At 36.6% G+C, this 23,231-nt stretch overlaps 1 protein-coding gene across 4 annotated transcripts in view; it reads left to right on the top strand.

Annotated features, from left to right (window-relative positions):
- SLC4A7 (solute carrier family 4 member 7) overlaps positions 1–20,901 on the top strand; it is an 88,031-nt gene extending 67,130 nt beyond the window's left edge. For all 4 annotated transcript variants that reach the window (XM_065666129.1, XM_065666127.1, XM_065666130.1 and 1 more), the window contains 14 exons: positions 1,000–1,174; positions 3,484–3,617; positions 4,175–4,420; positions 6,026–6,131; positions 7,775–7,936; positions 8,928–9,041; positions 9,473–9,634; positions 9,892–10,143; positions 11,283–11,351; positions 11,761–11,934; positions 12,286–12,417; positions 13,157–13,254; positions 15,208–15,315; positions 16,955–20,901. In XM_065666129.1, coding sequence (XP_065522201.1) covers positions 1,000–1,174; positions 3,484–3,617; positions 4,175–4,420; positions 6,026–6,131; positions 7,775–7,936; positions 8,928–9,041; positions 9,473–9,634; positions 9,892–10,143; positions 11,283–11,351; positions 11,761–11,934; positions 12,286–12,417; positions 13,157–13,254; positions 15,208–15,315; positions 16,955–17,036 — 2,014 coding nt within the window. In that variant the 3' untranslated portion in view covers positions 17,037–20,901. The remainder of the gene's footprint in view (positions 1–999; positions 1,175–3,483; positions 3,618–4,174; positions 4,421–6,025; positions 6,132–7,774; positions 7,937–8,927; positions 9,042–9,472; positions 9,635–9,891; positions 10,144–11,282; positions 11,352–11,760; positions 11,935–12,285; positions 12,418–13,156; positions 13,255–15,207; positions 15,316–16,954) is intronic.
- Positions 20,902–23,231: the final 2,330 nt, after the last annotated feature.

Raw genomic sequence — 23,231 nt, 5'->3', positions numbered from 1 at the left:
CTTGCAAAAAAGTCCAACATTGGAAATACCTGGTTAAGATTAAACCTTAATATCTCATGTATGAGAGAGTATGGATTAAATCAACTGAGAAATTTTGAAAAATATGTACAATGATGTTATCCCCAAAATAATGAACTTCCAAATGAAAATGCATCTTTCTCATACCTTTGCAAGAAGGACTTTATAACATTTGTGTTGATTTTTACTATTTTGGCCTTGTTACACTTACCTTTTGCTGTTTTGCAGACAGTATGTGGAGCTGAGAGATTAATTTCTGCCCACAATTATAGTTAGATGATACTCTTATTTTTCTTAGGATTGGGATATTAATTTTTTTTTTTCATAATTCAAAATAAAATCTTTTTTTTTGTAGGTGCAAATTAAACCTAATATTTTGGAGTCTTGTAAATTTTTTGGAAACTGACAAAAGCTTTTTAATTTCTTGCGAGTAATTTACTCATTTGAACTGACATGTTTGATTTTTGTATTTCCCTTTTAGCATATCTCTGTACTCCAGGTGAAAACACTGTTAAGAATAGTAGACGTAAATTTATTTATGGATCTAACCATATGCATGTAGAGAATTTGATTCAGCTTCCTGGAGCAGTAATATTGAAATGTGTCAATGCAGTGGTCTTCGTTGAGGCTTAGCACATTTCTTCTGTTCCTTCTTTTGAATGTTGCAAGACAGATTTGACTTAAAGCATTATTTAGGTAAAAGCACTTGCAAAGATATTTTTTTCAGTATCTAGCCCATATACAAAAATAACTAGCCAGCATTTAAAAATGTGGATAACCTGCTTGATTATATTTAGAATACTACTGAAATGGAATAGATAAGATTCTCATTTACATTTTAAACTGTTATGATTTAATCTGGATTATGAAATAGCTAATTTGTGCTGGCACTAGGCACTGGCAGTCATGTGTAGCCCATAGTTTTGAACTAGCTAGAATCCTCTAGTGTACAGTTTGACGAGTTTCATCTCACCTATTTAGGCTTTTTGGTGGTTTGATACTTGACATCCAAAGGAAAGCACCTTTTTTCTTGAGTGACTTCAAGGATGCATTAAGCCTGCAGTGCCTGGCCTCGATTCTTTTCCTATACTGTGCCTGTATGTCTCCTGTAATCACTTTTGGAGGGCTCCTGGGAGAAGCTACACAAAGCAGAATAGTGAGTACAAAGAATGGTAGTGGCCAGGCTTTTAGACCTTCAGAGGCAAGTCACTGTGTGCATTTGTCTCATTTATTTATACTTGTATTTGAAGAATTTACCCACAGCACTTGATTAGCCTGCCCCAAAGCAGATCTTCCCCAAAAGGTAATTGCTGTGGAAAATGTGGGGAACCCATGTGAACAGGAGAAGATGCACAGTGGAGGTAAAAAAATGTTTATCCTGCCTTATTGGATGAATGGCTTTCATGAATTGAGAAAAGGCTTGCATTGCCTTCTTTTTGGCTACGTAAAATAATGAATAGCAGTAAAGGTGCACCATCCCACTAGGCCTACTTTAGGCAAAGTCAGAAGCTCAAGGTGGATAGTCAAGAACATGTACTGGCCTTGAGTAGTAGGCCTATGAGGATGATAATGCCTGCAGCGTATGGGTAGCAGTCAATTGTGTATTTAAGTAATGGACAGGATACGCATATGCTTTCACTAATGGTATGTTGTTAACTATAAAGTGGCTAAGGTTTATGAGCAGAAAATACTCTTCATTGTAAAGGACTTGAACATAAACCATACACGTACAAAAATTTGTTAGTGTTAATGTTGGGCAGTAGATAACTTTGGGTTTGGGGGCGTGGAAAGAATACTTAAAATCACCAGTGTTAATAACTTCGTATTTTTGTTGATTGGCTTGTGAGTTAACTAGTCTGAAGTGTATTTTCTGTTTGTAAATCTGTCATGAAGAAACAAGGCTCTGTCCTCTTGGGGGAAGTAAAGATGTATTTAGACATGTCCTTTACAAATTTTAAGGTTCTGGTAAAGCTTATGGTGCTATAAAAATCATTTTAATACTTAGATCAAGTTCTTTAAGCTTGTGTTATATTAAAATTTAGTGAACTGTTATGTCTCTTTCAAGTAGTGGTGTTGACTTAGATTTTTTTTTTATCGATGTAGCACTTCAAGCTCATAGCAAACGCCAAAATAAATTATATCGTTCTGTGTGCTGTTTTTGCCACTGTAAATGCAGGAATGGTTATCAAAATGTTGATGTAACTTTCAAGTATGCGTTATGTATAATTATGAATATATGCTTCTTTTAAAGCTTGATTCTTAAACACCTTCTTTCTTTTAGCTATCTGGAGTTGTTTGCGGGTTTGTTGCTGCCTTCAGATACTTGGTGTGCATCATTGAATATAAAATTTAGTTACTGCACACACATGTTCAAGCACAGTAGCTGACACTGTAAGGTACACAGTTTGTCTTTGAAACCTTCCCTCACATTCTCAGAGGTCATCACCTCCACAGTACTCCTGTCCCTGCCACCCTGATTGAGAACCCCGAGGTTAATGCATTGACTGACCAAAAGCACTAATTCACAGGTAGTAAAACAAGAGACTGTAATTATATATATTTTTTTTCCTAATGTAATTAACAAAGGACTTATATTTTCAATAGCCCCAGTACAGCAAGCCATTTTGCCTAGTTTTAGATCTTTCCTGATTCGGAGCTTAACTTTGCATAAATACTGTTTTCTTAAGCTTGTGTAATTGTAAAATAGCAAACACTTAAATTCCACCAGGAGCCCTTTATTCTTTGATCCATGACTTCTTATAATTATAAATAATGTATTTAACTATTTTCAAGCAATTTTCATATCAGTTTAGATCTAAAGAGTTCTGCCCCTCTCTTTTGAGGTGCAGCGTAACTTCTTTTTAGCAGAAAAGTGTTAAAACAGCTAAATCGTGAGCTGAAGTAGGTATCTTACTTCAGTGAAAAGAAATGCATTACCAGGAGGGACATTGTTTTACTGCTCATCTATTTTCGGTGTCATGTATGCGTAAACTAGTATTGTTATGTAGCTTCCCCTGCACCTCCACCTGTCAAGTTTCTTTCTTTTATAGTGCTTGGTTGACTGATACAGTTTTTAGTAAGGTATGTTGCAATATATTTGTCTGTTTTCTTTTCAGAGACAGATTATTCTTTCTGTAAACTACATGTTGAGTAACTTTTATTTTCTTAATTTGTGGTAATTGTTGGTATGTTTTTCCTCCATAGCTGGCAGGACTAGTAACTTGTTCTCATGGTTTTGGATGGCTTTATGTTTCTCAGGGACTGAAGTTTGCAAAATCTGTTTTCCATGGTATTGTAACCGCAAAACTGTGTTGTTATTTTTGTCTCAAACATTAATATTAATTGCAATGTTTTTACACCTTGTTTCTAAGTTAATGCATCTTAAAACTGTGTTTATGCAGATGTGATGCTAAATGCTAACTTGAAAGGCAGCATAGTTACAGCAGTTTCTTTTCCCCCAAACAGAGTGCAATAGAGTCTCTCTTTGGAGCCTCATTAACTGGGATTGCCTATTCTCTCTTTGCTGGGCAACCTCTTACTATTTTGGGGAGCACCGGACCAGTTCTAGTATTTGAAAAAATATTATTTAAATTTTGCAGGTAAGTGATATTTGTATTTTCTTGATGTACTCTCTAACTTGCTAGCCTGTTGCAGTAGCTTTAATTGAAAACAGATGTGTGCTAAAAGTGTACGTCCATGAAGACATGAATGCAGTGTCAAGAGACTGAGAGATGGATGGGGTTTGGCCAAGCTGTGAGGCACTGGTGAGCCTTGATGAGAAAATCAGTGATAAGTAGTGGCTAGGACTTGAATAAAGGTTATGTTCTGATTGTGTTGAGATGCTGGCTTTGGTTCTGCAGGGGTAAACAGGGGTTGATCTGCCTTCTAGGAGAAAACATCTAAGTAATTCTAGAAAGATCATTCCCATGATGCTTCCCAAGCTAGCTAGTTGCACCCTCAATCCTAGAAACACGCTGCAATGTTGCTTTGATTTGGTGGAAGAGGAGACAGAAAAGTTTCTGCTTCCTTCAGATCTAATGTTAAGGATGTGAGGAAAGTAGTGACTACCTCTTGAGCTTGGCCTCAGTATCTGTTTTCAAATAGAATATGAGTGATTTTTGGCTCAGTTAATACTTCTATTTCTGTCTTCACACAGGGATTATGATCTTTCCTACCTCTCCCTGCGAACTAGCATTGGTCTGTGGACTGCATTTTTATGCATAGTGCTTGTAGCCACAGATGCCAGCAGCCTTGTGTGTTACATCACTCGATTTACTGAGGAGGCTTTTGCAGCACTTATATGCATCATATTTATTTATGAGGCGTTGGAAAAGCTTTTTCATTTGGGAGAACTGTATGCCTTCAATATGCACAATGACTTGAGTAAACTGACTTTATATTCGTAAGTACCAAGTTTCTGTCTGTTAGTAAAATACATAATGAAAATGTTTGTAGCGCAGAGACATACCATTTACTAAACTGCAATGTGTGCCTCTCCTGGGAAGGGTAGGAGGAATGCTGGGGGTGGTATGGGCATGAGAAACCTCAGAAAAATTCTATTCAGGATGCTGCGGATTGAATTTTCTGTGTTAGCTCTGGATGGTTGGAAGGAGTAAGGGGCTGTGACACTGCCTGCTTTAATTGTACCTTTATTGAAGGTCAGTCTGGAGATTAGATCAAAACAGGAGTTCTGCCTTTCCACTTCTAGAGATCATGTTAGTTTACCTGATCTGGGTGAGGATTAATTCCAGATAGCTGAGGCATGGAGAGCTTCTGCGACTTTCACATTCTGTACACAAGCTGTATAAGTTACTCTGTTTGCAGCTACCTCATAGGAATTACTGCTTTCCAATCTTCTCCTATTTCTTTTTGCTGTTACTTTAGGATTCAGTTAGGAAGGAAAGTGTATTTGTAGAATTATAGAGTGTGGGCTTGAAGGCGCCTTAAAGATAATTTAGTTCCAAACCTCCCTGTGAACATTTAGTGCTTTTTCCTTCTTTATCTTCACACCATCAGGATGCAAGCTTGCCCTTCTATGGTTCTTTGTTTTTTCGGTATCTTGACAAATCTCATAGAAAGAGGAGACTTACTTCTTGCTTACTCTCTGTTTCTCTTCTACATAAATGTTTATGTGTTAAGCTTACGGTTTGGTGTATTTAAATAGCTTTGACTTAATTACATGTTTTCAAATAATCTTCAGTATGTTACATGGTTTTGGTTGGTTTATTTGGTTGGGTTTTTAAGTGATGCATACGTCTGTCAACCTGTCTGACAGAAAGGACCTGCAGTCCAAATTTGCAAACCACTGCAGTTGGGAGGGGCACTTTTAGTTGTACAAAAACTTACTGAAAAACGCATGTATGTAGTTGCTTTAAATCTGAACTGTTTATGCATTTCTATCTTCAGTTAGCCCACTACATACTCAAGAAGGGTGTTTTACTTCATGGTGACCAGTTTTGTCATGTGTAGAACAGAAAGCATGCCAAATGCAAGATAAACGGCTAACTACCGACATTTTAGAAAAGAATCAGAAACTTCTAGTACCTAATGACGTCTGGTTTGAAAAGGGGTTGCTGAAACTGAGTCATCTGCACCAATTTCTAAAATGAAATGGATTTTTAACTTGCATTCACAATATGTAGAAGTCTGCATATATTATCTATTTAATTTTATTATCGGGTGTTATTCTATATAGAAACTGGCAGAACAGCCAAATAATTACATCACTGTCTTGCCTGCTTCTAAATCTTTAAAACACATAGTTTGAGGTTTTTGTCCAATCTGTTAAACCCTCCTGAGCAGTTGCCTCTTTGATTCTTCTTTTCCCACACACCCTCAATAATCCCAATTCATGTCACATAAGGAGGAGCCTTATACTCTGCTGCTTTCTTAAAGCTTGGGGTAAACTGTGGTTTAAACTTTTCAGGATATTTGAAACTACTGCGCATCACTGCCCTTTGGCACATACAGCTTAAAAGCATACACATTAATTTTGAATTCCCTTCAGATGTGTGTGTGCTGCTCCTGAGAATCCCAGCAATGAAACTTTGCGGGTATGGAGGAATATGAATAAGTCTGTGGAAAGTATAGTGTGGAGTAATCTTACAGTTCCTGTGAGTATCTAAAAGGTATATGTGTGTGTGTGTGTATGTATGTATAAAACTAAATACACAGTACCACTCTTGATTTTTTTATTTTTTATTTTTCCATCTTTCATCAAGAAATATTTGCACCTGGGCTGTTGTCTTTAAACCTGTGTTTTTGAAATCTTTTGCTCCTCCCATAACATTTTTAAGCAGTCGTCGTAGTTGCTTGGATCAGTGAGTGCATGGCAGTAAATGCTAAATAGCATAATACGGAGTAATATCATAAAATGTCTGATCGAGGTAACCACTTGAATTCTAAGAGGCAGAACAGTCTTTGTGAATGTTGATGAGATGAATAAATAAGAAATTGCTTCCCTCAGTTTCCTGGAAAGAGTGAACAAATACTTTTAAGAAGAACTGAAGATGGAATCTGCAGTTAAAATGTGGTAGCAAGCACTTTTCATTTGCTAAACATTGGTATGAAACTACAATAGAATCAAATAAACTACGTAAATAATGATTGGAAGAAAATAATTACCTGGGAATTGGGAAGTTAAAAGAAAACAGATGAAGTGTTTCAAGGCATAGACTTGAAAGCATTTTGTGTTGTGTTTCATAACTCTGGGTGCCTAATTTGGCCATCTTAGGATATCTAAAATGGCAGTAGATAGCCATGTATGTGCTCTCCTTGTGTCTGAGCCTAGACATTCACACTGGAAGTAGGCATTTTGCACAGCAAAAACACTGTGAAAAATGTCAGTGCATTACTTGAGGCGTAGCTGCAGTGTTTTCTATGTACAACCAATGGCTCCTGCTTTACCATAATCACATAGGATGGCAGTTTTGAACTTAGTTTTTATATTTTTCTTATATTTATTACTTATTTTATATACCTTTTCATTCTTTTAAACATCTTTAATCTTCCCAGAGATACAGAACTCATCCAAGATTTGGTCATGCTTATAATTGAAGTACATTGTTAAAAGGATGAATTTTTGTCTTCAGTTAAATTTTCAATAAATTAACCTGTTCTATAGACCAGGTTGTGGCAGTGCTGCTTACTGAATTTATTGTTGTTTCCTCATTGTCTGTGTGTCTACTTTAATTCTTTACTTTGCATTTCAGTAAGCCTTTTCGATAGCCTTTTGCTTTCATTTTTATTTGTATTACTTATGATGCTTTTCTACTTTTTCTTCTTACAGTTGGATAAAGCTCATCTTATAAGAGTGGTTTTTTTCCTTAACTGTATTGGGGCAGAACAAAATCAAGAATAAAGATGGGAGAAACTGAGGAGATCTTTTTTTTTATGTTCACTGCCTTGAAAGTTGATGTTAATAGTCTGCTTTTCTCAGGCTTAGTCCTCAGTCTTTATTTATACATCCAGTTATGTCATGCTTTGAGAAATAGAAATGAGGGTGCATATAAAGAAGCCATTTCCTTTCTGGTATCTTCCAGCATATTTTGTCATCCTGAAATAATCAGTGATAATCAGTGTGGCTCTTCTGCAACAGACAGCACACATTTTTGGCATTTCAGGCGGGTGAAGGAAAGAACTCCCCTGTTTGTGATTGTAGAAATTCTCAAATGTGTTTTATATGAAAAACTGCAAGTTAGCTTGAATGTACTAAATGAATAAAATACAGGAATTTAAGAAATTTTTCTCTTTGCAGGAATGTTTAGAATTGCATGGTGTGTTTCATGGATCAGCTTGTGGGCGTCACGGACCATATATTCCAGATGTTCTCTTCTGGTCTGTCATATTATTCTTTACAACATTTTTCCTCTCCTCTTTCCTTAAGCAATTCAAGACCAAACGCTATTTCCCAACTAAGGTAATTCTGATTAGACTATTTTTATCTTGTGATAAAAAATTAGTATAACTTAGAGGAGTTGAATTTTCTATTTTCCTTCAGAAATTTGTATTGCAAGATTTCTTTTAGAAAAAAACCCAAACCAACCCAAAACAAACAATCCAAACTTGTAAACAAGAAAGTTAACTGATTGTTCCAAAAATGAAGACATTAGAGGAAAGAAATTGGCCACAGGTGATTTGGCGTTTATTCTCGAAAAGTTATAAACATTAGAAGATCTAAAGCAGTCTGTTTCTCTGTATTGTTGGGTACTGCCCAGGTGCTATTTGGAGAGATAATACTGCTTCTCTTTTCCTTATCTAGCTGTACAGAACAACTTATTGCTTTCCCCAAACTGTTGAAGTATGAAGGGTTCTGAGTAGTTCCTCAGGTGATTGCTGTTTCTAATAGAGGCTAAGATAATGATTATCCCTGGAGTGATTTACACAGCTTATTTCTGCTAGCCAGAATAAAGTGGTTAGATACTTCGTAAACTTCAGCCCATTCCTACAATGTGTTCCTAATGTTTAGTAAAGTCACCTCTGATAACCTGAATCTGTTGCAAATTATCCGTCTCCTGTCATCAAATGTATGAATATTGATTTGGAACAATTCAGTGCTGTGACTGAATCAAGCTACAAGACACTAGCTGTGATGGCCCAGCATCCTAGTAGGGTTGAGGGGACAGGAAGATGAGGAAGGAATTATTTTAAGTAATTCACTTCTTGCAGTAGGTCACTTTTAAATGAGGTAGTGGGATGAACAGTTGTACAGAATACTTGCCTTCTGCAGCTTCATGCTGTTCTGGCAGGCAGCTTAAATTTTAAAATAAAAAGAGAAAGTATATTTAATGTTCAGTGGTGTAGTATAATATAAATAGACTTCACTTGTCACAGGAGAGAAAATTGTCATTCTGTACATGCAAATTACAATGATAAAAAAGCAAGAGTTAACACAAGTCGTTTCTTTATAGGTGCGTTCTACCATCAGTGACTTTGCAGTATTTCTGACCATCGTAATAATGGTTTTGATTGACTATCTCGTAGGAATACCTTCTCCTAAGCTTCACGTTCCAGAGAAATTTGAAGTAAGAAATACAATCTTTTAAAAAACTTAACTTTTTAAATGCTTGAGGTTTCGAGAACAGTAGAATTGTGTAGGAATAGAAATTTATCTTCTTTACTTACAAATTAGTTCGTGAAGTAACTTCTCTTTTCTGTTTTGGATGCATGTCTCATCTGACAGAATGGACTATGCTTTATATTATCACTAAAACGGAAGCATTCTTTTGTGTGAACATGCAAAAATGAAGGAGTGGAATGGGATTCCATTCCATATAGATTTAATATTCACACATAACAGCTAAATCAGTCTTTTGGTCAAAGATATTGGAAAAAAAATCTAAACTCATATTTAAAAGACTGTTGATTTGTTCATTTGTTGATTTGCAGCTGTTTGCAGCAATAAAATACGCATTTTATTTTAGTAATTTCTTGTTGTGGATCTTTATTTTTTCAGCCCACCCTAAAAGACCGAGGATGGTTCATGGATCCTCTTGGAAGCAATCCTTGGTGGACACTTCTGATAGCTGCTGTTCCTGCATTACTCTGTACTATTCTCATTTTCATGGATCAGCAAATAACAGCTGTTATTATAAACAGGAAAGAGCATAAGCTGAAGGTAAAAGTGATTTTCACAAAGCTCGAGTGTTGTGTAAGTCAAGTTTATTTTAAATCAGATTCACTCTGCAAATCTGTGAAATGTTGCCAACAGCTACTACATAAACGGATATATTGACTAACAAAGAACAAATACTATTTTGTGGACACTCTCAAAGTATTTAACTTTTTTAGTAATCATTTGTTTACCAGCTGAGTTGTAAATATTGTATCATAAATAGAAAGTTTATAAAATTATTTGTTTGCTTAATTTCACAGAAAGGCTGTGGCTATCATCTTGATCTGCTCATGGTCGGTGTTATGTTGGGGGTGTGTTCTATCATGGGCTTACCGTGGTTTGTTGCTGCAACTGTCCTGTCTATAAGTCATGTTAACAGCCTGAAAGTTGAATCTGAATGCTCAGCACCAGGAGAGCAACCGAAGTTTTTGGGAATCCGGGAGCAGCGAGTGACAGGATTGATGATCTTTGTCCTGATGGGGTTGTCAGTGTTCATGACCTCGGTGTTAAAGGTAAAAGACAGCTGTCCCAAAACATTTTCTTTGTGCTTTTGATTTTGATATTTAGCATTTCATAATGTTACAAAGTTTTATTATGTTAATTAAAGCATACCTGGACTCATTCTCAATTCGCTTTTTTAACAATAGATGTTAATTGAATAAAAACAGTGGGCGATCATGTAAGAAAATGAAAGCTGAGCAAGCTAGAAATGTAGTGAGTAGTGAAGAAAGCTACCTTCTTCCATATTACCTGATTTTCTTGCCAGCTATTCTTTAGTTTCTTTAGCTCCTTTCTTAAAATAGTTATTCTGTAGTTTTCATGTAAGTACATAAATGGAGAGAGAGAGAGAGAGGAGTCTAATAAGAATACAAAGTTACTTGAGCAGAAGTGATATATAGCATAAGAAACAAACCCGTCTAGTTTAAAAAGTGATCAGCAGAAATTACACTGTTCACTTCTCATTCTTCAGGTTATTAAACTTCCTTTGATGTTTGAAGTGTCGAGATTATCTTATTCATTGTCACGGTGTAATGGATTTTTCAGGTTGTATTGTGACCTCAGTTTACACTTTTAATTTATATCTACAGTGCCCTTCCAAAGACTTCATTGGAACAAAAGCAGTCAGTTCAATTGGCCTTTTGGTCAGATTTGAGTAAAATCCATTCAACTTCTCTTTAGCTCTTTCAAAGCCAGTAGTTAAAAGGAGAAATGGAAAAAGCCCACACCTTTTTGTTGCCAAAATAGTAGCTATTGCATAACTGCTTATACCTTTAAAGAATTTTGTAAAAATCTGTTCAAAGACAGATCACAAGTCATTCACAAAAAGGTAGCTTCTAATGACTGTTTAAGTTTAGGTAATGGGAAGATGGAGACACAACTAGAGTTTAATAATTAGAGCTACATATAAATTCTGAATAGTCGACCATTTGTATTTTTTAAAGGTCTGAAAACAATAGGGCATAGCAGTTATAAGCTGCTCAATGATGCATATGTTTTTTTTTTCTATGAAGAAAGTCTTAGCTTTTACAGAATTCACTTACTTAAAATACAAAGTCAGAAGTAACTTGGTCAATGTCTTTCACTAATATGGACTGCTGTGTTATGCCATGTTAATTCCACAAGTAACTGTGGGTGTTTTTTTCCTTCCCAGTTTATTCCAATGCCAGTTTTGTATGGTGTCTTTCTTTACATGGGAGTATCTTCATTAAAAGGCATTCAGGTAAAGTCTGATTTTTTAATGAGTGATTTGCTTTTATTTAGCAGTAAATGACACATTGCTTTATGTGAACAATCAAGTCAGCCCATATTGTCTGAATAACGTTTAGGATAATTTACTGTCATGTTCAGCTGTTAGTTCCTACAATGTTGTTCCTTCACTTCTCACTTCTTTTGCGTTTATTCTTTCAGTAGTGTACCTGAGCAACAAATTTTCTGAAATAACGTGAAATTTTATAGTGGTAATGGCAGGGAAAGTAACCCAACAAAACACAATGGCACTGATACCCACCCATTTGAATGAGTATTTTATCTGGGATTAATTTACATTTCTAGGGTCCCTAAACATGTTTATTTCCTTCTGGAGGGGAAGAAAATAATTAACTGAAGAATGCTTTTATTCTTCAATGCAGTTTTTTGACCGTATAAAACTGTTTGGAATGCCTGCCAAACATCAGCCTGACCTGATTTATCTGCGTTATGTGCCACTCTGGAAAGTCCATATCTTTACAGTTGTTCAGCTCACTTGTCTAGTTCTGTTGTGGGTGATTAAAGCCTCTGCAGCTGCTGTTGTTTTCCCTATGATGGTAAGTTTTCTGTTTTATAAGTTAATTGTTTTCCAAGAGTGTGTGCATCATCCAGGATCTCTTCAAAATGTATTTGTTACTTTGAGAAAGAAGGGAGTGGGAAGGAAACAAAAGAACCTGTAATACAAGTTTTGTTCACTTTTGAAACACAAGGACTTTTCATTTCCTGATAATAAACAATGCAGTTGTGAATAGCTATTGAAGGTGGAAATTATTTAACTTTGTGGTAAGATAAAAGTAGCCCAATGAAAAAGGGCTTCAGTTAAAAATTCTGAATGTACTGAAAGTGTGTATGCATTTTTGTTCACTTAAATAGCATAATATAAATGATTCCATTATGGTTCCCTTAAGGTTCTAGCTTTAGTGTTCGTTCGCAAGCTCATGGATTTATGTTTCACCAAAAGAGAGCTTAGCTGGCTTGATGATCTTATGCCAGAAAGTAAAAAGAAGAAAGAAGATGACAAAAAGAAAAAGGAGAAAGAAGTAAGTATGAAAATGATCAAACCTAAGCATGTATAATTTGCTAGGAAATACTCAGTGAGACTTAAGAACTTTAAGTGGCCTGAGCATATGACCTTATATACCAAATACATGCTTTGAAACTTTTTACTAATGAGATTTAATGCTTGAGGAACTATTACTGGCAATTAAGTTGAACAGTCAGTTTCAATGATGCTATTATGAACTATGACTCTTATTTGTGATTTAAATTAGCAAGCGAAGGCAAAAGAAGCAGTTTTTAGCACAAAATGTTGTTTACTTTGTCTTTCATCAGGTTAAAAGGAGAGAAAAGGGAGAGGGAAAGAAAAACAGTGGATTACGGATCTTTGCTTACATTAATCACAGAACTCTTCATCATATTAGGGATATCTTGCTCATGTACGTTTGCAGAGCTGTAGTAAAAATCAACTGCTAGTTATGAATACTATAGTAATATAGCTTGTATAACTTTTCCATAGAAGTCTCACTTAACTGTACACCATCTAATTGAATTTCTCACAAAACTCGTAACACCCTTCTTCCCCACTTCCCATCTGGAATAAAACTACCTGGATAAAACATTTCTAAGAAAAAAAGCCTTAAACTATATCTTCTGCATTCAACTTCAGGACCTATGGGGAAATGGCTTTTACCCCTATGGAAATGAGCTGTCAGTATGAGATACTACTTTGATTTCTGCTTCTTAAGCAATTTTATAAATTTTTTTACTTGGAATTTACAGGAAGCAGAGAGAATGCTTCAGACAGGGGACAATGAAAGTGTACACCTTGCATATGGAGAAGCGAATTTGGATTTTCCTGTTAAAAAACTAAAATACAGGTATAATAAAAATGTTGGTCTTTTAAGAGTTTTGTATCATGCTGTAATCGCTTTATAGTAAGTTGATTGCGTATGAGTTGGATATTTTTTTTTCCCAAGCTTCTAACTCAGCCATGATTAGGAAGTATAAAGGTTTATCTCATGGTGCAGTAGTAGCATTTTTGTATTGCATTGTTCTTTCAAACTGCATCTTAATTGTAAATTTACATGACCATCTTGAACAGATCAGATGACTCAATTTCGACCAGCTGTACTCAAGTCGAAGAAGCTTCCTTGGTCAGTTTTTGTGGAATACTTGTGTGTTGCTGTGCATGAAATACTGAGTATTAAGCAACTAATAGCATCAGTTGAGCCATGTGTTTACCAGCCACTAGGATTTTTCAGAAAAAGTCTGAAGTGTGCAGTTCTTCGATGGTTTATTTAAGTGAGGGCTCAAGTCTATAATTTCTGTGATATAAAAAGCCCTACCTTTACAGGCAGCTGTTTTTAGTTAAAGAGGTCATTTTCTGAAAGTAAATGTGAGGAGAGGGTTACTGGTTTGCTTCCAGAAATAGAAGTGCTGGAATTTCATTGATGGCAAGTTCCTGCAGCACTCAGATGTATGTACCTACCTTACTGCTTTATCCTAGTCGGGTGGTCTGTAACAGACACCTACCAGGATATCTGCTTAGTTGGCCTTCCCCCTGATCTTCACCCACATTCAACCTTCTCACTTAGCAACATTGAGTTTCAGGTAGTTGATGCACTCCCTGACTTACATTGCACCCCCACAACCTCTCTTTCCTTGCCTGTCCCTTTTGAAGAGCCTGTAGCCATCCATTGCAGCACTCCACTCATGTGAATCAGCTTAGTCGTCACATATTCTACAGCAGTTCAGCACACCCAGAAGATGTGACAGATAGTTTGCCAGCTTTTTTTACCTAATACTAAGGGTTCCTAGGTTGAAAACAACTCTCCTACAAATCTAGAGTAGATCAGTTCTACCTTGATCCAAGTTGGGAACAAACAGATTTTTTGATTTACATATGCATTCCTGCCAAGTGCTATTGTCTGCTCTAGGAGTAGGCTTGATCAGACTTTAGCAACTCAAGTGAAAATGATAAATTATAAAGCTTTTTCAAGAGACATTTGAGCTGCTAATTGCTCTCTCTGTAGTGTGTGTATTTGCTATATATTCCACTGTCTTGCATCTTGTGGGAATTCCTGAGGAAAAAATGGCTTTGAAAGATTTCTGCGCAGTTTCAAGAACTCTTACAGATACCCTTGTATACATTCTGACGTTTAGATATGGAACAAACGAGAAAACATATCCACAGACAACATCTAAATTTACTGTACATATAAATGTGTGGAGGGAAAAGGGAGAAAGAGGTTTTGAAAGCTTGCCATATGTGAAGGTCAACTTCTGCAGGGCTTGGGGGTTAGTGGCAAAAAACCATGAAAAATAGTAAGGCAGTGCAGGGAAAAAAGAAAACCAACTTGAAATCTGTCTAGATAATTGGGGTTAGTTTTTATTAGTTTTAAATCTCAACTGAGTCACGAGTTTCAAAATGTTGTTAACGTCTGCTGCTTTGCCCTTGGTTATTTTCTGAGAGCAATTTAAAATGATTCTGATTTATAAAAGCAGAATAGTGTGCTTAATTTCTTTTTTTCTGAGCATGTTAACTAATTTTCTGAAGTTACTTCATTTCTAAATCATCTGTGCCTCTCAAGTACTCTCAATATCTTAGTGATACCTATGTGAAAAACTGTTTCAAGATACTCTGTGATTAAGGCAGTGCTAGTGAGTTAAATTTTCACATTTTTCTTCAAATGCATTTGTAAGACATGAACTCAACTTGTGGCTGTGTAAATATTGAAAGAAGGCACAATTGATGTAAATGATGAGTGCCAGTAAGTATAATGCTGTTGCAAGGTATGGAATACTAACCAGAAAGTATGTTTGTTCTTTAGCACTGATCCCTCAATTGTAAACATATCAGATGAAATGGCCAAAACTGCACAGTGGAAGGCTCTTGCCATGAGTACTGAGAATGCCAAAGTAACCAGAGCTAACCTGAGGTAGCTATAATTACTCACGGATTTTCTAACTGTGGTCTTCTGTTTAGCAGCTAATAGCTGTACTTGTATTTCTTGAAATGTATCTCCAAAAAAATGAGCATTTGTGGTTTGTAAATCTGCATTGACTTGTTACTTTTGAGGAACTTGAATTTGTTTTTTGCTCTTTACTCTGAAGTGAAACAATTTCTATAACAAATTCCAAGTATTAAATGTATTATTACAATTTTAAAGTTACTCTATGTGCTTAATACAACTGTATGCTACTCTAAAGGGCATAGGGTTTCTAAAAGTTTTACTAGAGTGTACCTGAGCATGGGAATTGTTTGATCCCGAACATAAAAATACCAGTGGGAATAAAAGGTAAGTCCAGAACTTCCAATGTTGCTTTATGCTACCTGTTTTTTGTGAGTGGGTTGGTTGTTTGGCTCTTTTTTCTGCAGTCCCTGTCTGGCTGATCTGTCAAGGGGAATAGAGCAAATCCTGAATATTTGTGGAATATCTGCAGCTTCCTCAAAGGCTTGTAGTTTATAGGGACTAGTGTCTGTGGACTGTTTCATCACAGTGCATCTATTGCTTAGTAGTTTTTATGTAGGAAAAAGGGGAGAATGGGCCCACTTGACTCTGAAAAATAAGCTTATGCAATCCTTTCATGCATCTTTTCTTGGTTGATCCCTTTTAGCGAAGTCTGTCAAAGGAAGACAGGTTTCAGAGACATGAAATTGGCAAGTTTTGTGGAAAAATACATCTCGGTGGGAGAGTTGATTTTAAGGGAGTGTTCATACGTAATTGAGCTATCGGGTACCATTGAGCTTGCGTCATGGAAACAGCAGTAGTGACCGGTCACTTAGCCACTTGTATACCATCTGTTTATTCATCACATGCATTGCTCCAAACTAGGGATGGAAATACACTTAATTTTGCCCAACAGCAGGTCAACCAAAGGTAAAAAAGGAAACAAGGAGAGAGCTTGAAGGTATTGTAATAGGAAAAGCTGAGGAGACTCAGTGCAGACACCATTTTCAGTGACTCTTCAGCTTGTATGGTTTAAACATTTAAAATGTTTAAATACATGCCTTAAGCATTTTGAAAACCAGAGTACTACAGAAAATAGACTGTCAGGAAGAGAGGTAGCAGAAGCATTAGATAACAGGATGTGTGTCAGTATACCTGTTTTTTTAAGAAACCCTTGACTCTTGTTCCTGAGTAGGTTAAGTACAGAATTATATGCAGCACTAGCGAATTGGGCTTCTGACCTGTCTGCTGTTGCTTCCCTGCCCAGTAATTAAGCAATATTAATAAGAATGCCTGTTATGTATTTTTTATTATTTTTAACTAGATGGTTTTGTTTGATTTGTTTTATTTTTAAGAAGTTTTGCAAAACACTTTCAAATCACTAGAATTGGTCAAAGCAGTGGGACTGGAAATGGATATGTAGATGACATATTGGTGTTTTCTCTCTTTAAGCTTGTACTGTTCTGTGAATAGTATTTAACAATTACTAGAATGCAATAGAAATGCATTGTCATCAAAATATCCTTACATAAATACTTTTCAATGTTCATTGTGAAGTATAAAATATTTGAAAGTTAACCTTTACTGGTGAACCAAACCTTACCTTTTCCTCTTCGCTTTCAAACAGCCCTGAAAAAACAGAAAGTGTGAAAATAAATGTGGAAGATTCACCTGTTGTGAAATACGTGGATGCCGAAACATCTTTATAGAAGTGAACCAAGGGGAATTGCTTGTATTTGTGTGTGTATATATATATAGCTGTAGGATATTATACCGTGGAAGTGTGATTTCCAGTTTAAGGAGCGTCATATATTTAATTCTGCCACTGTTTAGGGCACTGTAAGATATGCTTGCATAATGAGAAGATTTTTCCTACAAATGAGTGGTAATCACACTTCAGCTATTTATTTTATTGGAAATTTTATTTTCATTTTTAAATAGGAAGATTGTAATGAATGCGTATTTTTTTCAATAATCAATATGTGCGTAGAAGTTAAATCAGCTTTTGCTGATGATTACTGGTCCACATTGCTTAAAATTTTGCAATACCTCTGTTTATAATGTGTGCTACAGAAGTTTGTTCTCCATGCAGGCAGTTACTTCTTTTTTTGCAGGGTATACTTTTTTTGTGATTTCATAGAACAAATATTAATGTGCTGTTGACAAGAACTACTGTGTTTTATGTCTCCACTACATGCTAGTGTTTTCTGGATTCTGTCTCTCCTGTTTTACAGAAGTGACCTAGAGCCCTAAGTCAGGTTAGTTAAGCCTTAAGATATATATATATATAAATACATTCTTCCACTACTTTTTTTCTTCCTTTTAAATTCACTCTTGATTTCTCATTATTATCCAGTAGCGGAATGAGTGCGCTAATTGTAGTTACGGTCCCAAGTCAGTATTTATCATTCTGGACACTCCATGTTTACATGATACAGACGGCAATTTGGTTTCTAGGAAGTTACACAGGCTTACCACGGTAGTTCTCTTCGAGTCCTTTGTTCCTGTTGGTACTTATTTTTTCCATCAGAGTTTGATTTACTCAGCTCTAAGACTGAAACTTGGAGTATTTCATGTCCTCGTCAAATAGATTTCTTAATTTTTAATTTTATTGTGTGTTTTACTAAATTACCTGTAGTTTAATTCTGTAATAAGTTTATGATCAGTATTATTTTATGGATTAGAAATTGCTTGTGGTATTTGTGTGTACAGTTCTGATCTTCTCCATTGTAAAGGGCATATATGATAGCACACCAACTTATTTTTTAAACATTTTATTTATTTTAATTAGTATAAACTTTTATCATGTAAGATGGAAAAATAAATATTCATTTATTAAAATAAATGGGATTGAGGGCTTACTGATAAAGATGCAGTTGTACTTGCATTTTCAGTTTCTAGTGTTCAGCATTATGATATTTGAAATAATGAGAATTTTATGTATAAACAAAAATCTTGATCAATTAACTGTGCAGTTTTCATTATTAATAGTTTTTTGCCTTACACTTTAGGGTTTTTGCTTTAATTTTTGAAATTATTTCTTTTACATTCTGAATTGCCTTAGCTTGAGTATGTGTGCTTTCAGAAAACACCCGTGTTTTCCCTCTGTTCAGACTGAGATTCAGTGAAACTAGCAGATGGTTTCCCAAAACTTTCTGCATATTATTTAAAAACAAACCAAAAACCAACCAAAACAAAACCCAAACCCAAACAAACAAAACTCAAAACAAACAAATATCCCAAAACCCAGCAAAACAAAAAGGCAACAAAACAAACAAACCACATCTGCAGGTCAGTTGTTGACTATTGAGTAGCTTTTGCTGAATCAAAGAGGGAAGATGCTTCAGGCAGTTTATGTAGTGCTGTCCACAGCACATTACTTTTGTTCTAGTCCTTCCAGTACTGTTTTATACTTCATGTGCACAGTCCTGTAACAATTTCTAAATACCCCAAAAATGACTGTAAGCCTCTTTGATTTTGAACTTTAATGTCTGGAATCAGGGTTCCCTGGTGCTGCACACATTTTATCTGGCTTCTGCTTCAGAAGGGTTAAGTGCTGGTCAATATTACAGAAAGTAGATATTTTTCTATGGATGCTGAATAGAAAAAAAAAAACAACCACAAAACGCAAAAAAAAACAAGTCAAAGCCCTACAAGTCTAATCACAGTATTTATTTAATTTTAATTATGTAGATATTTTTTTTTATCAGTGCCAGAAATACCATGACTTACAAAGCAGTTTACAGTGACCTTTAGTTCTGCTGTTCTTGGTCAGTAGCATGTTACAGTTGCACTTTTCCCCCTGTATAAATAGGAGAAGATCTGGTATGAAGTGCATAAAACCCCACTGATAGTTTATGATTGACTCGCTGCTCATTTTATACCTTCTCTGCTTTAAAATCACACATAGTATTAAACAGGTAAGGATGTAGTTTACAGTAAGTAGATGTTCGTTTTGCCTTAATGGATGCAAAAGAGCAGTGATAATTGCTGTGCACTGATTGTTTTTTCATAGGGGTTAAGCCCTGTATAAACTATGCCAATATATTTCCACTCCAACTGTTAGAGGAAAATAAACAGCCCTGCACTTTCTTTAGATGCCTTGATTTCTCGGAATGGAGCATAGTGCTACTGTGTGTCTGGCTGCACAGCCACCTCAGGAAGTCCCTCTTTTTCTCTCTCCTTTGTTTTTTTCTTTTCCTTTTCCTAATTTATTTATAAATATGAATGTTTACATAAAGTGTAGGTCTTAACCTTGACCACTCCATTTAAATTATCATCTAAAATATTTCACTTAAAATGCAGTCTCGTGTTTAAATTATATTCTACAGAACTCATTTGTAGTATTTTCATATGTGTTACAGTGACACACTTTTCATTCTGTTTACATATGCCCAAGTTAATTACACTTTCTCCTAGATTAATTTCGCAGCTACAACACAATATCTTCTATGATTGTTCAGTGAAGTGTTCCAAATTGCCAAGTTTGTCATCATAAAACCTGTTAGGGTAGAGTTTGGTGCCCCACTGAAGGTTTTTCTTTGTCTTGGCTATTTTTTGCTACATTTAATGTTAAGTTTTCCTGTAAGTTGTTGCTTCTTCTCCCTGTTTACATGGTCACTTCCTAATCTGTGCCCTTTGCAAAGGCAGGTTCGAAAGGCTGTAAATTGGGTCTGTAACAAATAGGTGTGGTGTCGCGGACCCTGCACCATTCTGAAGGGTTCTCTTGTACATACATTCTCTGCAGTGTGAGATGAGCGGTTCATGACTTTCAGTTCACCAATGTAGTCTGTTAGATGAGCACCACCGTGACCTTAGTTTTCCTTTCGCTTTGTATGATTAGTAATGCTTTAATTGCCCATCTAGGTCAAATAATCATCAAGTACAGTACTGGTGTGTGAAATAACTTAGTTTATATCAACAGTAATTTATTGTACAGCAAATTTTAAGACTAGAGGCACAAGGCTTTGAGTCAGCATAAAAGTAGTGCTATAAATAAAGCAAATTGTTTAATGATTTTGAGTTGATTTTATTTTGTATCATTTAGTGAAAACTCATTGGACTTTGTAGTTTGCATTGAAGTTAATCTAAAGACACTTTCATATTGAATTTAGTAACTGTTGACATTTATTTGGAATAATGAGTTCAAAAATCAGTACTTTTCTAAATGATTTTATTGGTAAGACACATCATTGATACTATTTTTCTTTCTACTGTTGCTGATTCTCCTGAGCAAAGGTGTCTTCCAGGGTTCGGCATCTGTAGCTGAACTACATCTTTGATTTTAATACTGATTATTTGAAATGTGATTACATACTGTACGGTTCGAAGTTTTTATGACTGCTTTTCTAATTACGATGATGTTTTCTTACTTCACAACAAAACCCAAAGCAGACGAAAACATCACTCCAAAAGCAAAATCGACATTCAGTTTATATAGGAAAAATGCAACTCTCAGACTTGTCTTCAATGTGAAAGATCCAGCCTTTGTTGTTTTAATTACTGCTAGAATAAAATTATCTTTTGTAATGTTTCGCAAAGTCGGTAAAAGCAATAAAAATCTACTGAACGACATGAAGGCTGTGTCTGGTTTTGTTTCAGGCAGGTTATATTCCAGGTGGGTGCTGTGGGGAGCAGTATGGGAGGCGGCCCCGGCGAGTGGAGCTGCGGCTGCTCTAGTTCGTTCTTATGGCAACGGCTGCCGCTATCGCTAGGATACGGCGTCGCTGTAGAACACGGCGGCATGCGATTGGCCGACGAGGCCGTCTCTTTGAAGAACACGGGCTACCATTGGCCCGTGGGGCGCGGTTTAGCTCCGGCTGTCGGGGCTGTGCTGCAGCCAGGCGCGGAGCAGAGCGAGCCGAGTGAGTGGGACGGGCGAGGGGTCGGGGGCTCTGGGGGGGCGCGCCGCGCCTCGCTGCCCCCTCGGCAGGTAAACCTACCGCGGGAGGGGAAGGCAGGGCCTAGGAGGTGGCAAGGTCAGGCTGCTGTCTTTTCATCGTGTCACTGCTTAGTCGCGGCGTTACCGGATAGTCACGTACTCCAGCCGTGGTAAGGTTTCAGAGTTGGTGTTAAAGAAGTCAAAGCATAACGTTAGCGTTTAGGAAGGTACGTAAGCGCGCACGTTGGTATAAAACATTTCGTGGAACCCAAGTGCTGAATCAGGCCTGCTTAGTCATGGATAAGGCGTGATAACTCCAGGAGATCTCTGTGCTTCTAAATGATGCCCTGTTGGTACAGTGTGCCACTTGCCACCCCAGCCTGCATCTCTGCCCGAATCTCACCCAGCAAACTGGGAGTAGTGCCTCTAAAATAAGGGTTGCTTTTTCCCCATCTCTCCCCCACATCTAGTGACATCTTACCAGCCCTGCGCCTTTACCAGCTCTGAGCCTTCAGTTTTAAACAGCCCCTTTCGGTTTCCAGAGGCTCTAAGCCATAGTGGTACAACTCCCTAGAAAGGTCTGCCTGGTGGCAGGGGCAGACGAAATGGATTTCACAGAGCTATGTATAAGGCTTAAGTTGCTACAGAGCAGCTCAGTAGACCTTAGAAATCGTTTTTTTTTTTTTTTCCTCCTCTTCCCCACATCTGTGAGCTGCAGGTTAACAGGGTGAATTTGGGCAGATTAAAAGTTGTTTAGGCAGATAAAAGTTATGGTCTGGAAAACAGCCTAGAGACTCATATTGCATGGCTCGAGGAACCTGGGGTGGGCCTGGCCATTTGTGGCTCCACAGGAGCTGGGGTGGTGCAGAGGGAAAACAAAACAAAATAAGCCCCAAGCCAACAGTTACTTGTTAGGAAAACAGGAATCTTCTGTTGGACGCTGGTTAATCCTGAGAGAATATTCAAGGAAGTTATCTCTAATTTTCTTCAATAAATTTGTGCATGTGGAAGATTTCAGTTGTAGAAAACACATAGATTTCCATATTGATTCAATAAAATGGGTAAGAAATATTCTTCAAACATCATATGGATCCTTCAGTAGAATTTCCTAGACATGGGTTGTCACCAGCTATGGCTGATGTGCTGTCTGGGAGCAAGAGGGGAAGTTGTCCAGGGTTCCCTTTGCTTTCATGAGGCTGGAGAAGGAAAAATACCTTTTGGGAACTTTTCATCATCTCTGATGCTTCTTTTGCCATCATTTTGAGAGTATTTGAAATGCATTTCTATTTTGATGATATTATACTGATAATATAATGGAGTGAATTTTCATCTGACTTCACTCCCAGCTTATGGTATTAGATACATTCCTTTCTAGCAACAGCATCAAAAGTCTGATTAAAGCCAAGATCTAGCATATCTACTGCTTCTTTATCCACTTTAAGCCTGTTAACCTTCTATGTATAATTATGTAGTGGAACTCAGGCACTGGAGGGATTAAGAAAGGAATTCAAGGGTAAAACAAGCAACTAGTTGGCTTACACATGTCCATATCCAGTAGTTACTGCTAATAAAGATTATAAAGGCTGTTAAGACATCTTTTTGTTTACGTGAATTTCAGACCATTACACTAGAGTTTGTGGTGGTAGATTTACCCTCCAACATATCTTTCTGCTTTCATTTATTTTGTGGTTTTTGTTTTCCACTTCTGAAGCTTTATGTGCTTGTGTCATCTGAGACAGACACTAGACTGGGCCACAGATCAAGTCTGTGGTGCTAATTCCTTTGTCTCCTGTTTCTCATCATATGAATTCTTTCATTTCTGACAGGGTTCTTGGAGCATTTCTTGTCCTGTCCTGCATACCAGCACTATCAGAATGCATCTTTCTTCCAATGTAATTGAATTAACATAACTAATTAGATGAAATTATCCCCAGTTAAGATGAATTAGTTAATATTACTCTCATTTCATTGTTTTAAATGGAATTGAATAAGAGTTTATGATGTAAAGACATTTTCCTTTCAG

This window comes from Lathamus discolor, chromosome 2 (genome assembly GCF_037157495.1).
Source record: "Lathamus discolor isolate bLatDis1 chromosome 2, bLatDis1.hap1, whole genome shotgun sequence".
In the NCBI taxonomy this organism is placed as follows: domain Eukaryota; kingdom Metazoa; phylum Chordata; class Aves; order Psittaciformes; family Psittacidae; genus Lathamus; species Lathamus discolor.
This window is presented reverse-complemented; position numbering and strand designations above follow the sequence as displayed.